We start from the raw sequence: 18,166 nt of genomic DNA on the forward strand, positions 1-18,166 counted from the left end.
ATTTCTCGGTAAAATCTTCCCGTCCGGGTCATTCGAACCGGGGCCGCTGTTCCATTAACACAGGGCGGTGGTAACTGCGGTGGTATGCGGGCGGTGGCAGCGGGGTGGTACAGGCGCCTGTAATTAATGGGTCCGCCTGTTAATTGGAGAACATCGGCGAAAAATAGGCCGATCCACCATTTCAAACGTCGATAGCTCAACAAAATACATATATATTGTGTGTGTTGTGGTGTGAATAAATGTACAATAAATAAATATTTTAAAAAATATAATGTATGATATCAACTCACGTCCTTGTCCATGGCCTCCTCTTCATATGGTCGCTTTCGTTCTTTAGCTGGCGGCGTTACGCAAAGGATCGTAAGGCAATTGTTTCTTCTGGCGCGATTTTCACATATTGCATCCTAATTAACCAATAGCCCCCCGGCACCGCGGACGTGGGGGGGCGCGGCGTGCGCGTCATTAATATTAAATACTTTATACAAAACCCACAATATAAATATTATTATCATTATCGAGAAACGGTAATAGTCTCGCACGCATATTATCATATTTTATTAATAACCCTATCACCATTTCCTGGCGAAGAAAAGCCTGAATAGTGAATGAGCGCGTTTTTATTTTTGAGAAGTTCCATTAATGTTTCTTTCTCTTTTCCGTGCAGTAATCTCGCTCTCTTCTATACCTGTCTATTTATCTTCTGAACAAAACTGATTATCGATGCTCCTGTGTCAAGTTGATCAACGTCGTGTAACGAACAAAATTGTTTAAATGTAAACTAATTATTTATATACAGATATAACGTATACATTGTTTCAGCATTATTACATACTTGTATATTATCTTACATTGTATTGGATTTATCTATATAACTGGAAAGCTCATTTACCTTATTACGTACATATACTTCAGTTATATTATCAATAATCCGTACTATTAAATGTGCCATAATAACAATCCTTAATTAAGGTGATAAATAGGCCTCATTCCCTTCTTTCAAAATACAATCTAACAATGACCACTCATCCAAAGTAATCTGGAAGCCTACAAATCATGTGGAGGAAAAGATTAGCATGCATGAGATATCCTTTTTGTTATAATTATAAAAAATAAACTTACACTTTTCATAAAATCTGTACTTTTTCTATGCTTTTAAGAATTCTTTATTAACGATTGACTGAGCTATCAGAAAGTGAATGAGAATTACATTTTAAATAACACAACTTTAATATACGCCTAACTCATAATACATAATATTGATTATTAGACATTATAAAGATATTTCAGGATCCTCTTCTTATTTAAATCTAAACCAACTATTCATAGACATTAAATATCTAAAGAACAAATCGAGGTATTTTTCAGAAGTAAGTGAAGTAAGTGTGTAAATACAATCATTTTCGAAGTATGCGATATATTATTGGAGATATTACTGGACGATATGAAGGACTTCTGACCATGTAGGGATTGGTGGGATAGGCCTGAAACTTGACGACTCGGATGATTGGTGAATCCCGGTTTGTACGGAATCCTGGAAGATTCACGTTTAAAGATCAAGAATGGAATAGTAGAAGACTCAACTTAAATAATAATTGAGCTTACAGCAGACTCGGTCTTCCTCGATTAGCAATTTCTGCAGGTGTCGCAGAGAGGATGCAATCGGTTAGTTAAAGTTCGTTAAGGATAGCGTGTCGAAACGACTTCTGTACTGTGTCCACGCCTTGGAACGGAGTCAGGGGCGCGCATGTTTGTCTAAAGTCTCTTAATTCCTGTACATAATCGCGTGATTTGGTTAAACAATATTATCGATACGTTATATTACGTTAGTCTGCATGTTAAAAGCATGTTTAAATCAACTTACCTTAATACACTGATATATGAAAGAGTCCAACGACGATTTGAAAAAATCTCATCTCAAGATCTTTAATTCGTCGATGGAATACGAATCTTGGTACGCTTTAGTCAGAAGTTTCAAGAAGCCTTTCTGTGAAACCTCAGTTCGCATGGTGACGAAATCCAATAGTAAACAGAATTTCAATCGTGCCAGCTTTCGTCGCTCGAAACGAGTTGATCTGCTCCTCCAATCCCGTTGACACTTGGGACATCTGCAACGGATGCTTTCATCAATTCAAGACCTCGCTTGTGAACTAAATTGTAACAAGAGATACTTGAGTAAAACATAGTTATATTAGTTTGAAATGATTTCATCAATATATTTATTGCGCAGATTTTATTTATCGTTCTAAATGATTTTTCGATTTACAATTACGAAAGCCATGGAATTAATGAAATCAACGATTGAAATTAAGTGATGCTTGTAAAATGAGGTTTTTAATTATAAGGATACTACCATTTGAATCGATTCCTAGGGTTCTTTTCCTTCGACTTTGTCCAATTGCTTCGTTCGTGAATTCTCTATCGCGTGCTGCGAAGGTATTTTTTACATCATCGCGCGCATGCTGCAAATCATTGCGTACTGTGAAGGAGGCGCACTTACTTGGTGTCCAACTCTTTGCCTTCTGCATCTCTAAAAATTAATAATTTCGAAGGTGAAAAAAATTAATAATGTTGAAGCATAATGTTGCACTTTATCAGCATGTTGAAAAGGTAAATTTTTATATTTAATATAGAAAGACAAGTGAATAGTTTAATTTGTCCGAGTAAATAAATTTAAAATTGAGCTAAATTTGTTAAGTTATTTGCAGACATTATTTGCGTGATAAGATATGTAATTAAAGAATCCGTTTTTAACCTACTAATAATCAACCGACGACGATAACGTTGCTGAAAAGTTCGCCAATCCAGTACTCATGGAATCGATTTTATAGTGTTTCGAATCCCATGACCTGTAAATTACCTTTTGCCAAACTCGTCCACTTTTATCGCGCAGTCTGAAAATAAATTGCGGTGATAATAAACGGAAATGACAGTTTACGTCGAGCGATAGCGAGTGAAGGGTCCTGTGTATCCTTGAGGAAAAAATAATCGATAGAGTTAGCTGGTTATCACCTGCCGCTTCCTGGTAAGCCCTGCAAATATCGTGCAATAGTTTAAAGCGAAAGTGCCTTCTCCACGCCTGTTATTACTATCCTGTACAAAATTTTCGCCCCTGCTCACTGAAAACAAAATAGATTATTCAAACGACTCACCATTATCACGATCCTGTCATAATATCGCGAGACTAAAAGTCGGATTGCTCGACTGAATTTTATTCTTCAACTTACTACAAAACGCTATTCTGGAGCGCACTCGAGAGCATTTTCCCCTCCGTGAAAGGATTTCGTAAAGTATTCAGTGAATGAACTTAACAGCGACAGATTATTTCTCTACAATAATCTCTCGCGATTATGTGCGAGACACATTTCGACCAATTTGTCCTGGCTGCAATTTCCAAAGATATGTATTTAAAGTAGAGAATTACTTTGCATCGCGGATCATCAATTAAGTCCATCGATGATCTTTTCAAATAAAACCTTGGTTAATGTCGATCCAACGACGTCATCGTCTTCGCTAGTTCCTTGAGAAGCAGGTTTTTAATTTCGGCGATTGCCTGAGGATAATCGTGGAAGTTCTCTAAATCCCAGGAGAGCTAACCTGATCGCCTAGGAGACACAGAAAATGTGCAAAAAAATAAAATGTTGTCATTAATGGAAAGTGCGATTGATCAAAAGAGACTCGAGTAAATTTTATTAAATTTATTTAATTATATTACTTCTCCTAAACAATTATTAAATAATACTAATAATACTAATACTAATAATAATCAGAAATAAATGTTATAGTTACTTAACACTAGGTTAACTTACATTGTATCAATCTCACTCAATGGATATGGTTATTTAATACACGAAATAATAACACTTTCACTTCACTTCCCGGCTGCGGTCGGATTTTCCCGCTCCGGGTCTTTCCCTTTATAACCATTCACTAGTCTCTTTCCTCTCCTCATTCACTCCCTCTCGCTTCTCAACTTCATCTTCTCTCTCTCTCTCTTGCTCGCTCGCCCTCTCTCACTCTCCCTCATCGCTCAACCTCATTCACTCACTCACTCACCTCGTTTCCTCTCCGTCAAAATTCTTGCACTAAACATTGCGTCGTACGTTTGTCGTACACCGGACCGTGCGGAGATGTCCGTATAATCCGTGTGATTTACACATGACGGGTCGTAAAGTTAGAGTTTTCTAATGTAGAGCCTCACATATGATCGTTAATGTGTGAAGTCCACCGGATATCACCAACACAATCTCCGCCGGTCGGCATAAACGGCTGCGTGCCATCTCGACGAAAAAGAACGACTGTAACACTTGATGATGATGACGACGACGTTTCTTAAATGAAATTTTTCCCAATTTCAGATCTTTGGCCATCGCATATCTCCGCTCGTAGAGCACGTACAAGAAAAATAAAACAACTTTTACTTATATAATTCGACCCTAAGCTAATCCTTGGAGCCTACTTAAGAAGTTCATCCTTCAGCGGTTATTGAGATCTAATAATCGGAGTGTCTGCGAAAGCGTCGCTCGCGTAAAAGTCACGTGCGGTCTCGCGGCGTATACTTGGCGCGAGTACACTACCGTGTCTACTTAATAATAGTTATTATATATACCAGGGTGTTCCAATTTTAAAAGTTGCACTGAAAATATGTTTCAGGGAAGCATTTTGAGAAAAAACTTCGGTGCAGTTTGGCGCAGATAAACTTTTTTCTTTTTCTTTTGATATATAATTAAATTTAAATTCTTTGATTTATCTGCGCCGACTCCACGATGGGGAATTTGAAATCGCAATATTCTCATTAGTGTTACATCACAAACCAGCATTATCTTATTTTATTTCTATTAACTGTAATGAAAATGAATAAATAAACAGCGTTATCAGAAGCACAACGGATACAATTAAAACAAGATAAAGATTTAATACCCGGTACTGATAACATTGTGATATGAAACACAATTGTGAACACCGATTTATGGTAAAATCATATTAGAGACTTACGATAATGACTTTATACAGTTATACTCTCAATAAATGAAATTTGTTTGGTATACTTAAGAGAAATTTAGTACGGACTTAGAACTACAAACATAATGTAATGACGATAAAAAATATTTTTTTTAAATGGATTTTGGCCCACGTTAGTTTCAGTCGTTTTGACCACTGTGCGCGTGCAGTATATCGGTTTTGAAAAAAAAAACACAGATTTTTAGTTTATTCCATTGCTGACCAATCAGCATATGTAGCCGCAGTATATCGAAGAAAAATATTTATCTAATATATGAAATTGATGGCGATTAATATATTTTCAATTAGTCAAATGTTAAGTTTTAAAGTTGTAACATAAGTTATTGTTTGAATGTGAAAGTACAAAGTGAAAGAAATTATGTATTGTACCGGATGTTCGTCCCTAAGCCGAAAGGCAAGGACATATGATAATACAATAAATATAATAAAATTTAAATAAGTTATCATCCAGCAATTTTATCATACAAAATATCCCAATAAGCCAAATTGTTAACAATAGTCAGGCAGAGGAACAAATTTAATCAGAATGATACAGCAGATACGGTGGCCATCTGTGTCCGAATTACAGCTTTTTGTTTTGTTGCCAAATCCTGCTGACCATAATAAAAACAGCAGATCTGGCGGCAGAAATAGTGCAAACGTGCGCTGCAGATTGGTTATGCCTACCAGATTTTGTTATGTTTCTGTTGCTATGTTGCAAATTATAGAAAAGACAAAACCTGCGCAAATCTGAGCGTTTCTACTAACAAAATCTGTAGTAGACTCTTGATGATATTTGTTTTCGAACAGAGTTTAGTTTATTGGGGATGTTACTTAAATAAGTAGATTATTAAGTTCCATACTCATTACATATCTTACTATTTAATTTAAAGTTAGCTATTAAGACCGACACAAATCGCACTGGTATGTATTAGATTAAGTAAATTAACAATGAACTATCAACCGAATGTATTGTTAAACCAAGTAGTCGCTAATAACAAAGTAGTTGAGCGACCTAAAATAACCCTTTAATAAAAAAAAAAGTTAAAAAAAAGGTGAGGATATATTATACCATAAGCAGGAGAGTTCAATAAAGATTCCATTGTCAATGTCACCAATTCACAGTATCAAATAACGTATGTGTAGTTTTAAATAAAAAAAGAAAGAGAAAATGAATTTTAGAATTGTGACAATACAAAAGTTAATTCCTTTTTTGAACTCTCTCTGCTATTCTGGGAAGACACAATATATAATAATAACATTGTTAATACTAAACAAGAAGTGAACTAACAAAAAATGAACTTAAAAATGTAAATTTAACGTACGTAAAAACTTAAACACCCTTGAATATTTCGTAAAAAAAATTTATCAACATTAATTTTATTAATTATATATAAAACATTGACAACTTAGTAAATTACAGCAAATATGCGTAGAAATATTAATAATCAGCAGTTCGCAAAACGAATAACTTATCTCTCACTGACACATTTAAGCAATTAGTCTAACAACTATTAATTTCTTAAGCCTATCTTTTTGAATCCTTAATTTGACGCATCGTCTTTCGATAATGCCTTCAAGATTTCACCTATTTTTGTTCACTGAAATTATACACGCTGCCGCCCATCTGAACAAATTTTAACATCATGTTAATTAAAATTAAAAATCTGTCATAAATGCTACTTTAGTACAACTGTAATACGTTTATTTGCATACTGTGTGTATATGTCTAACGTACTTAATAAAAAACTAATTAAATAATTAAATTAAGCATTTTATAAAATAATATCAGCAAATAAGACATAAGAATGGCCTCATACCTGCAGAAGTAACTGTAGAATTTTTTAATCCAGAAAATAAATGATTATAATAATCATAATAGTTTATTTTTAACGAATCTGACAGCAACTGCAAAAAAACAAAGTAAATAAAATTAGTTTTATAAACCTGCTCTTCCAAAAGTATTTGAAGTTCTTTACTAGTATAGTTTATTACGAATAAATTACTTTGTTTTTATTGCAGTGCTTTCAGAATTCCTTAAAAAAATAAACTATTATGTATTATTATAAATCCATTTATTTTCTGGATTATAAAAATTCTACAGGTACTTCTGCAGGTATGATGGCATTTCTTATTCTTAATTTGCTGATATTATTTATAAAATCTTTTAATTTAATTTTAATTAGTTTTATTTAATTAGTACCGTTTGACCCGGGGTTTCGGGTTGGGGGTGGGCGTGTGTTTTTTTGTGGGTTGCGCGGTTTTTGGTAGTTTTCGGGGGCCGTTCGACATATACACACAGTATGCAAATAACGTATTACAGTTGTACTAAAAGTAGCATTTATGACAGATTTTTAATTTTAATTAACATGATGTTAAAATTTGTTCTAGATGGGCGGCAGCGTGTATAATTTCAGTGAAACAAAAATAGGTGAAAATCTTGAAGGCATTATCGAAAGACGATTGCGTCAAATTAAGGATCAAAAAGATAGGCTTAAGAAATTAATAGTGTAGAACTAATTGCTTAAATGTGTCAGTGAGAGATAAAGTTATTCGTTTATGCAACTGTATTATTAATATTTCTACGCATATTTGCTTGTAATTACTAAGTTGTCAATGTATTTTATATATAATTAATAAAATTAATGTTTGATAAATTTTTTTACGAAATATTCAAGGTGTTTAAGTTTTTACGTACGTTAAATTTACATTTTAATTCATTTTTTTGTTAGTTTCACTTGTGTTTAGTATTAACAATGTTATTATTATTATATTGTGTCTTCCCAGATAGCAGAGAGAGTTCAAAAAGAATTAACTTGTATGTCACCAATTCTAAATTCATTTTCTTCTTTCTTTTTTTATTTAAAACTGAACAATACGTTATTTGCATACTGTGAATTGGTGACATGACAAATGAATTCTTTTTGAACTCTCTCTGCTATCTGGGTTATATCTCACCTTACTTTTTTTATTAAGGTTATTTTAGGTCGCTTCAACTACTTGGTTATTAGCGACTACTTGGTTTACAATACATTCGGTTGATAGTTCATTGTTAATTTACTTATCTAATACAATACAGTGCGATTTGTTCGGTGCTTAATAGCTAACTTAACTAAATAGTAAGTATGTACATGAGTAGGAACTTAATAATCTACTTATTTAAGTAACATCCCCAATAACTAACTCTGTCGAAAACAAATATCATCAGAGTCTACTACAGATTTTGTTAGTAGAAACGCTACAGATTTGACGCAGGTTTTGTCTTTTCTATAATGTTAGCAACATAGCAACAGAAACATAACAAAATCTGTAGGCATAACCAATCTGCAGCGCACGTTTGCACTATTTCTGCCGCCAATCTGCTGTTTTATTATGTCAGCAGGATTTGGCAACAAAACAAAAGCTTAATGCGGACACAGATGGCACCGTATCTGCTGTATCATTCTGATTAAATTTGTTTCCGATCTGCTGACATATTGTTAACAATTTGCTTATTGGGATATTTTGTATGATAAAATTGCTGGATTAACTTATTTAAATATTTTATTTATTTATTTATTTATCATAGTCCTTGCCTTTCGGCTTAGGACGAACATCCGGTTACAATACATACATTCTTTCACTTTTACTTCACATATCAAACACATAACTTTAATTTTACAACTTTAAAACTTTAACATTTACTAAATTGAAATATTATTAATCGCCAATCAATTTCATATATTAGATAAAATTTTTCTTCGATCATACTGGCTAACATATGCTAGATGGTCAGCAATGGATAAACTAAAATCTGTTTTTTTTTTCAAACGCGATATACTGCACGCCGCACAGTGGTCAAAACGACTGAAAACGTGGCCAAAATCCATTTAAAAAAAAATATTTTTTATCGTCATTACATTATTGTTTGTTAGTTCTAAGTCCGTACTAAATTTCTCTAACGTTATAGTCCAAACAAATTTCATTTATGAGAGCTATAAATGTATAAAGTTCATTATCGTAAGTCTCTAATATGATTTTGACCATAATCGGTGTCACAATTGTGATTTCATTCACAAAGTTATCACGTACCGGGTTATTAAATCTTTTCATCCTTGTTTTATTGTATCCTTTGTGCTTCTGATAACGCTGTTATTTATTCAATTTTCATTACAGTTAATAGAATAAAATAAGATAATGCTGTTGTGATGTAACACTAATGAAATATTGCGATTCAAATTCCCCCATCGTGAGTCGGCGCGATAAATCAAATAGAATTTAAAATTTAATTATATATCAAAAGAAATAAGAAAAAGTTTATCTGCGCCAAACTGCACCGAAGTTTTTCTCAAATGCTTCCCTGAAGACATATTTCAGTGCAACTTTTAAATTGGACACCCTGTATATATAATTAATATTATTAAGAGACACGGTAGTGTCTCGCGCCAAGTATACGCGCAGCGAGACCGCACCGTGACTTTTACGCGAAGCGACGCTTTCGCAGACACTCCGATTATTAGATCTCAATAACCGCTGAACGGATGAACTTCTAAGTAGGCTCAATGGATAGCTTAGGGTCGAATTATATAATAAAAGTGTTTTTATTTTTCTTGTACGTGCTCTACGAGCGGAGATATGGCGATGCAAAGTCTGAAATTGGAAAATTTCATTTAAGAAACGTCGTCGTCATCATCATCAAGTGTACAGTCCGTTCTTTTTCGTCGAGATGGCAGCAGCTCCGTTTATACCGACCGGCGGAGATGCTGTTGGTATATCCGTGTGACTCACACATAACGATCATATGTAGAGGCTCTACATTAGAAAACTCTAACTTATCGACCCGTCATGTGTAAATCACACGGATATACGGACATCTCCGCCGGTCGGTGTACGACAAGTGTACGACGCAATGTAGTGCAAGAAGTTTTTGCGAGAGAACGAGTGAGTGAGTGAGTGAATGAGTGAGCGAGAGGGCGAGTGAGTGAGAGGGCGAGCGAGCAAGAGAGAGAGAGAGAGAGAGAGTGAGAGAGCGAGAGAGAGTGAATGAGAGAGCGAAAGAGCTAGTGAATGAGTATAAAGGAAGACCCGGGCGGGAAATCCGACCGCAGCCGAGGAAGTGAAGTGAAAGTGTTATTGTTTCGTCGTTAAATAACCTATCCATTGAGTGAGATTGAATACAATGTAAGTAACCTATGTAAGTAACCTATACATTTTATTCTGATTATTATTAGTATTAGTATTATTAGTATTATTTAATAATGTTAGAGAAGTAATATAATTAAATAAAATTAATAAATTTACTCGAGTTCTCTTTGATCAATCGCACTTTCCATTAATGACAACAATTTTTTCATGCACATTTCTGTGTCTCCTAGGCGATCAGAGTAGCTCTCCTGGGATTAGAGAACTTCCACGATTATCCTCAGGCAATCGCCGAAATTAAAAACCTGCTTCTCAGTGAACTAGCGAAGACGATGACGTCGTTGGATCGACATTAACCAAGTTTTATTTGAAAAGATCATCGATGGACTTAATGATGCATCCGCGATGCAAGTAATTCTCTACTTTAAATACATATCTTTGGAAAATTGCAGCCAGGACAATTGGTCGAAATGTGTCTCGCACATATCGCGAGAGATTATTGTAGAGAAATAATCTGTCGCTGTAAGTTCATTCACTGAATACTTTACGAAATCCTTTCACGGAGGGGAAAATGCTTCGAGTGCGCTCCCAGAATAGCGTGTAGTAAGTTGAAGAATAAAATCAGTCGAGCATCCGACTTTAGTCTCGCGATATTATGACAGATCGTGAATGGTGAGTCGTTTGAATAAATCTATTTTGTTTTCAGTGAGCAGGAGGCGAAATTTGTACAGGATCGTATAACAGGCGTGGAGAAGCACTTCGCTAAACTATGCACGATATTTGCAGCGTTTACCAGGAAAGCGGCCAGGTGATAACCAGCTAACTCTATCGATTATTTTTCCTCAGCGATACACACGGACCCTTCACTCGCTATCGCTTCGACGTAAAACCTCATTTCCGTTTATTATTCACCAGCAATATTATTTTCAGACTGCGCGATAAAAGTGACGAGTTTGCAAAAGTAATACAGGTCTATGGTGATTCGAAAACTATAAATCGATCCATGAGTACTGGATTGGCGAACTTTTCAGCAACGTTATCAGTCGTCGGTGATTATAGTAGGTAAAAACGATTCTTTAAATTACATATCTTTCACGCAAATAATGTCTGCAAATAATTAACAAATTTAGCTCAATTTAAATTTATTTACTCGGACAAATAAACTATTCATTGTCTTTCTATATTAAATATAAAATTTACCTTTCAACATGCTGATAAAGTGCAACATTATGCTTCAACATCATTTTAATTTTTTCACCTTCGAAATTATTAATTTTAGAGATGCAGAAGTGCAAAGATTGGACACCAAAGTAAGTGCGCCTCCTTCACAGTACGCAATGATTTGCAAGCATGCGCGCGATGATGTAAAAAATACCTTCGCAGCACGCGATAGAGAATTCACAGAACGAAGGCAATTGGACAAAGTTCGAGAAAGAAACCCTAGGAATCGTCAAATGGTAGTATCCTTATAATTAAAACCTCATTTTACAAGCATCACTTAATTTCAATCGTGATTTCATTAATTCCATGGCTTTCGTAATTGTAAATCGAAAAATCATTTAGACGATAAATAAAATCGCGCAATAAATATATTGATGAAATCATTTCAAACTAATATAACTATGTTACTCAAGTATCTCTTGTTACAATTAGTCACAAGCCGAGTCTGAACTGATGAAAGCATCCGTTGAGATGTCCCAAGTGGTCAAGGGATTGGAGGAGCAGATCAACTCGTTCGAGCGACGAAAGCTGCACGATTTGAAATCTGTACTATTGGATTTCGTCACCATCGAACTGAGGTTTCACAGAAAGGCTCTTGAACTTCTGACTAAAGCGTACCAAGATTCGTATCCATCGACGAAATTAAAGATCTTGAGATGAGATTTTTTCAAATCGTGTGATCATTTTCATATATCATGTATAAGTGTAGTTGATTTAACATGCTTTTAACATGCAGGACTAACGTAATAACGTATCGATAATATTGTTTAACCAAATCACGCGATTATGTACAGGAATTAAGAGACTTTAGACAAACAATGCGCGCCCCTGACTCCGTCACAAGGCTGGACACAGTAAACAGAACGTCGTTTCGACACGCTTATTCCTTAACGAACTTAACTAACCGATTTGCATCCTCTCCTGCGACACTGCAGAAATTGGCTAATCGAGAAGCCGAGTCTGCTGTAAGCTCAATAATTCATTTAACGTGTGAGTCGTTCTACTATTCCATTCTTGAATCTTTAACGATGAATGCTTCCAGGATTCCGTACAAACCGGATTCACCAATTCATCCGAGTCGGTCCAAGTTCTCAGGCCTATCCCACCAATCCCTACATGTCAGAAGTCCTTCATATCGTCCATAATATCTCCATAATATATCGCATACCTTCGAAAATGATTGTATTTACACACTTACTTCACTTACTTTTGAAAAATACTCGATTTGTACTTTAGATATAAATGTCTATGAATAGTTGTTTAAGATTTAATAAAAGAAGAGGATCCTGAATCATCTTTATAATGTCTAATAATCAATATATGTATTATGAGTTAGGGTATATTAAAGTTGTGTTATTTAAAATGTAATTCTCATTCACTTTCTGATAGCTCAGTCAATCGTAATAAAGATCATTTAAAGCAATAGAAAAAGTACAGTTTTATAGAAAAGTGTAAGTTTATTTTTTATAATATAACAAAAGGATATCTCATGCATGCTAATCTTTCCTCCACATGATTGTATGGCTATTCCAGATACTTTGGATGAGTGGTCACTTGTTAGATTAGTATATTGAAGAAAGGGATGAGCCTATTTATCACCTTATTAAGGATTTATATGGCACATTAATAGTACGATTATTGAGTAATATACTGAGTAATATTACTAATAAGTAAATGCAGCTTTCACAGTTATATAGATAAATCAATACAATGTAAGATACATATACAATATGTATAATGCTGAAACAAATGTATTACGTTTATCTGTATATAAATAATAGTTACATTAACAATTTGTTCGTTATCACGACGTGATCAACTTGAACACAGGAGCATCGATAATCGTTTTGTTAGAAGATAATAGACAGGATGAAGAGAGCGAGATTACTGCAACGTAAAGAGAAAGAAAATTAATAGAACTTCTCAAAATAGAAAAACGCGCTCATTCACTATTAGGCTTCTTCTTCGCCAGGAATGGTGATAGGGTATTAATAAAAAATATATAATATTGGTGCGAGACATTACCGTGTCTCGATAGAATATAATATATTTATTTGTGGGTTTTGTATAAAGTATTTAATATTAATGACGCGCACGCCGCGCCCCCCACGTCCGCGGTGCCCGGGGGCTATTGGTTAATTAGGATGCAATATGTGAAAATGCGCCAGAAAGAAACAATTGCCTTACGATCCGTTGCCGTAACGCCGCAGCTAGAAGACGAAGCGACCATATTGAAAGAGAGAGCCATGGACAAAGGACGTGAGTTGATATCATACATTATATTTTATAAAATATTTATTTATTGTACATTTATTCACACACACACACACACAATATATATGTATTTTGTTGCAGCTATCGACGTTGAAATGGTGGATTCGCCTATTTCGCCGATGTTCCCATTAACACAGGCGGACCCATTAATACAGGCGCCTGTACCACCACCGCTGCCACCGCCGCTACCACCGCAGTTACCACCGCCTGTGTTAATGGGAACAGCGGCCCCGGTTCGAATGACACCGGACGGGAAGATTTTACCGAGTAAATATATAAAAAATATATATATATCAATCTATATCATTGCCGGGATTTAGTTGCACATTTCTAACCTATTTCGTTGTCAACTCCCACTGTCCCCCTCTTGCCGCGTATTGTAATTGTATATTTCTAATCTAGCGGCATGTATCTTGTTTATGTTTATTAGCGTCCGGTACCTCGTTTCTATGATACGCGCGGTAAGAGGGGGATAGTGGGAGTTGACAACGAAATAGGTTAGAAATGTGCAACTAAATCCCGGCACTCATCTATATCAATCTATATATCTACATATATTAATATCAATTGTTTGTTTCAGAACGATGGAGACGTGCTGGCCGCCATCCGTGGCGTGGCGGACGTGGAGGGCGCGGCGGACGTGGCGGCCGTGGCGGGCGCGTCGTGAACATACAATATTTTCATTTTTAATATATTTTTAATATTTTAATAAACAATAAATCCAAATATATTATATATATGTTTTCTTTATTTATTAATACCCTATCGCCATTCCTGATCTTTCTCTTTACGTTGCAGTAATCTCGCTCTCTTCATCCTGTCTATTATCTTCTAACAAAACGATTATCGATGCTCCTGTGTTCAAGTTGATCACGTCGTGATAACGAACAAATTGTTAATGTAACTATTATTTATATACAGATAAACGTAATACATTTGTTTCAGCATTATACATATTGTATATGTATCTTACATTGTATTGATTTATCTATATAACTGTGAAAGCTGCATTTACTTATTAGTAATATTACTCAGTATATTACTCAATAATCGTACTATTAATGTGCCATATAAATCCTTAATAAGGTGATAAATAGGCTCATCCCTTTCTTCAATATACTAATCTAACAAGTGACCACTCATCCAAAGTATCTGGAATAGCCATACAATCATGTGGAGGAAAGATTAGCATGCATGAGATATCCTTTTGTTATATTATAAAAAATAAACTTACACTTTTCTATAAAACTGTACTTTTTCTATTGCTTTAAATGATCTTTATTACGATTGACTGAGCTATCAGAAAGTGAATGAGAATTACATTTTAAATAACACAACTTTAATATACCCTAACTCATAATACATATATTGATTATTAGACATTATAAAGATGATTCAGGATCCTCTTCTTTTATTAAATCTTAAACAACTATTCATAGACATTTATATCTAAAGTACAAATCGAGTATTTTTCAAAAGTAAGTGAAGTAAGTGTGTAAATACAATCATTTTCGAAGGTATGCGATATATTATGGAGATATTATGGACGATATGAAGGACTTCTGACATGTAGGGATTGGTGGGATAGGCCTGAGAACTTGGACCGACTCGGATGAATTGGTGAATCCGGTTTGTACGGAATCCTGGAAGCATTCATCGTTAAAGATTCAAGAATGGAATAGTAGAACGACTCACACGTTAAATGAATTATTGAGCTTACAGCAGACTCGGCTTCTCGATTAGCCAATTTCTGCAGTGTCGCAGGAGAGGATGCAAATCGGTTAGTTAAGTTCGTTAAGGAATAAGCGTGTCGAAACGACGTTCTGTTTACTGTGTCCAGCCTTGTGACGGAGTCAGGGGCGCGCATTGTTTGTCTAAAGTCTCTTAATTCCTGTACATAATCGCGTGATTTGGTTAAACAATATTATCGATACGTTATTACGTTAGTCCTGCATGTTAAAAGCATGTTAAATCAACTACACTTATACATGATATATGAAAATGATCACACGATTTGAAAAAATCTCATCTCAAGATCTTTAATTTCGTCGATGGATACGAATCTTGGTACGCTTTAGTCAGAAGTTCAAGAGCCTTTCTGTGAAACCTCAGTTCGATGGTGACGAAATCCAATAGTACAGATTTCAAATCGTGCAGCTTTCGTCGCTCGAACGAGTTGATCTGCTCCTCCAATCCCTTGACCACTTGGGACATCTCAACGGATGCTTTCATCAGTTCAGACTCGGCTTGTGACTAATTGTAACAAGAGATACTTGAGTAACATAGTTATATTAGTTTGAAATGATTTCATCAATATATTTATTGCGCGATTTTATTTATCGTCTAAATGATTTTTCGATTTACAATTACGAAAGCCATGGAATTAATGAAATCACGATTGAAATTAAGTGATGCTTGTAAAATGAGGTTTTAATTATAAGGATACTACCATTTGACGATTCCTAGGGTTTCTTTCTCGAACTTTGTCCAATTGCCTTCGTTCTGTGAATTCTCTATCGCGTGCTGCGAAGGTATTTTTTACATCATCGCGCGCATGCTTGCAAATCATTGCGTACTGTGAAGGAGGCGCACTTACTTTGGTGTCCAATCTTTGCACTTCTGCATCTCTAAAATTAATAATTTCGAAGGTGAAAAAATTAAAATGATGTTGAAGCATAATGTTGCACTTTATCAGCATGTTGAAAGGTAAATTTTATATTTAATATAGAAAGACAATGAATAGTTTATTTGTCCGAGTAAATAAATTTAAATTGAGCTAAATTTGTTAATTATTTGCAGACATTATTTGCGTGAAAGATATGTAATTTAAAGAATCGTTTTTACCTACTATAATCACCGACGACTGATAACGTTGCTGAAAAGTTCGCCAATCCAGTACTCATGGATCGATTTATAGTTTTCGAATCACCATAGACCTGTATTACTTTTGCAAACTCGTCACTTTTATCGCGCAGTCTGAAAATAATATTGCTGGTGAATAATAAACGGAAATGAGGTTTTACGTCGAAGCGATAGCGAGTGAAGGGTCCGTGTGTATCGCTGAGGAAAAATAATCGATAGAGTTAGCTGGTTATCACCTGGCCGCTTTCCTGGTAAACGCTGCAAATATCGTGCATAGTTTAGCGAAGTGCTTCTCCACGCCTGTTATACGATCCTGTACAAATTTCGCCTCCTGCTCACTGAAAACAAAATAGATTTATTCAAACGACTCACCATTCACGATCTGTCATAATATCGCGAGACTAAAGTCGGATGCTCGACTGATTTTATTCTTCAACTTACTACACGCTATTCTGGGAGCGCACTCGAAGCATTTTCCCCTCCGTGAAAGGATTTCGTAAAGTATTCAGTGAATGAACTTACAGCGACAGATTATTTCTCTACAATAATCTCTCGCGAAACTAGAAACGGTTCTGGTAATTTTTTTTCTCGTCTATGTGCAAGACATATTTCGACCAATTGTCCTGGCTGCAAAAGTACAAAACCGTATATAGAAAATTAGAATGTCTAAATTATGTCAAGAATGTCAAAATGAAATTGTTGTCATTAACGGAAAGTGCGATTGAATCAAAGAAAACTCGAGTAAACACGCGTGATTTACTTGGGCCGGTCAAACACTTTTATTTTACTTCTCTAATATTATTAAATAATACTAATAATCAGAATAAAATGTATAGGTTACTTACATTGTATTCAATTTCACTTAATGGAATAGGTTATTTAACGACGAACTAAAACAATAACACTTCCTCGGCTGCGGTCGGATCTCCCGCCTGAGTCTTCCTTCACATTCTCACTCAACTTCTTTTACTACACATCGCAACGACCGCAACGTCATTCTGTCTTTATTCCTCACTGAACATTGAATAAAGATAGAATGACGTTGCGGTCGTTGCGAGCGTCAAGTGGAACACAGCCACAATGCAGTACAATATACTATTTGATTGGTGCGAGACACTGCTGTGTCTCTTGATACGCGTATCAAACGATCGGTGTAACTAGGTCATTATCATGGTCTATGACTTACGTCAAATGGGTTTGATACATCGACCGTCAGTGACTGGTGTCTACGCCTGTCTCGAATTTGCATCGTAGCAACATTTTACGCAGTTAGCCATAGAAGGAAGGAAGATATTATCAAAATACGGACCGTCAAAATAAGAACCGAGAAAAGGTTAATTTAGGTATGTCGAGATATAATAAAAGTGTTTTAATTTTTCTTGTACGTGCATTAGTCGCTCGAGTAATCAGAATTTGTGGATATTTTAATGGTGCAAAGTAAGTGGTATGTTTGCTCGAATTTGCTCATAACAATTGCTCGTGTCGCATTTCCTCGGTAATTATTTTCTGTAAAATTTCTTAGTGTACGAATACTTTTGATTTCAAGATTCTCTTTTTGAAACAATGCATCTTATTAGGCCGGTATTCATAGTCGCATCTTATATTATATTTAACACCGTCTTAAGTTTATCTGCAGATGCTGTATAGATCATTTCATTGGCTACGGAGTATCTGAAGATACACTTAAGAT

The 18,166-nt window shown here is 35.1% G+C and overlaps 4 protein-coding genes across 4 annotated transcripts; 2 read left to right on the top strand and 2 right to left on the bottom strand.

Annotated features, from left to right (window-relative positions):
* The first annotated feature begins 9,953 nt into the window (after positions 1 to 9,953).
* LOC113562540 (protein FAM92A-like) lies at positions 9,954 to 12,760 on the top strand. The gene is made up of 6 exons (XM_026972248.1): positions 9,954 to 10,158; positions 10,353 to 10,722; positions 10,826 to 10,927; positions 11,050 to 11,181; positions 11,399 to 11,576; positions 11,773 to 12,760. Exons 2-6 carry the CDS (start codon positions 10,691 to 10,693, stop codon positions 11,998 to 12,000), a joined length of 672 nt encoding a protein of 223 aa, XP_026828049.1. The 5' UTR covers positions 9,954 to 10,158; positions 10,353 to 10,690; the 3' UTR covers positions 12,001 to 12,760.
* Positions 12,761 to 12,897: 137 nt separating this feature from the next.
* Positions 12,898 to 14,349, top strand: LOC113562542 (translation initiation factor IF-2, chloroplastic-like). Its single transcript, XM_026972250.1, has 3 exons — positions 12,898 to 13,599; positions 13,696 to 13,881; positions 14,195 to 14,349. The coding sequence occupies exons 1-3, from the start codon at positions 13,485 to 13,487 to the stop codon at positions 14,302 to 14,304; spliced, it is 411 nt and encodes a 136-aa protein (XP_026828051.1). The 5' UTR covers positions 12,898 to 13,484; the 3' UTR covers positions 14,305 to 14,349.
* A 524-nt stretch (positions 14,350 to 14,873) lies between these two features.
* On the bottom strand, positions 14,874 to 15,508 carry LOC113562543. Its single transcript, XM_026972251.1, has 2 exons — positions 15,335 to 15,508; positions 14,874 to 15,257 (listed from the first exon to the last, which is right to left on the bottom strand). Exons 1-2 carry the CDS (start codon positions 15,479 to 15,481, stop codon positions 15,144 to 15,146), a joined length of 261 nt encoding a protein of 86 aa, XP_026828052.1. The 5' UTR covers positions 15,482 to 15,508; the 3' UTR covers positions 14,874 to 15,143.
* LOC113562541 (protein FAM92A-like) lies at positions 14,880 to 17,420 on the bottom strand. The gene is made up of 6 exons (XM_026972249.1): positions 17,322 to 17,420; positions 16,918 to 17,103; positions 16,713 to 16,814; positions 16,459 to 16,590; positions 16,064 to 16,241; positions 14,880 to 15,867 (listed from the first exon to the last, which is right to left on the bottom strand). Exons 2-6 carry the CDS (start codon positions 16,947 to 16,949, stop codon positions 15,640 to 15,642), a joined length of 672 nt encoding a protein of 223 aa, XP_026828050.1. The 5' UTR covers positions 16,950 to 17,103; positions 17,322 to 17,420; the 3' UTR covers positions 14,880 to 15,639.
* Positions 17,421 to 18,166: the final 746 nt, after the last annotated feature.

Source organism: Ooceraea biroi, chromosome 9 (assembly GCF_003672135.1).
Source record: "Ooceraea biroi isolate clonal line C1 chromosome 9, Obir_v5.4, whole genome shotgun sequence".
Taxonomy (NCBI): Eukaryota; Metazoa; Arthropoda; class Insecta; order Hymenoptera; family Formicidae; genus Ooceraea; species Ooceraea biroi.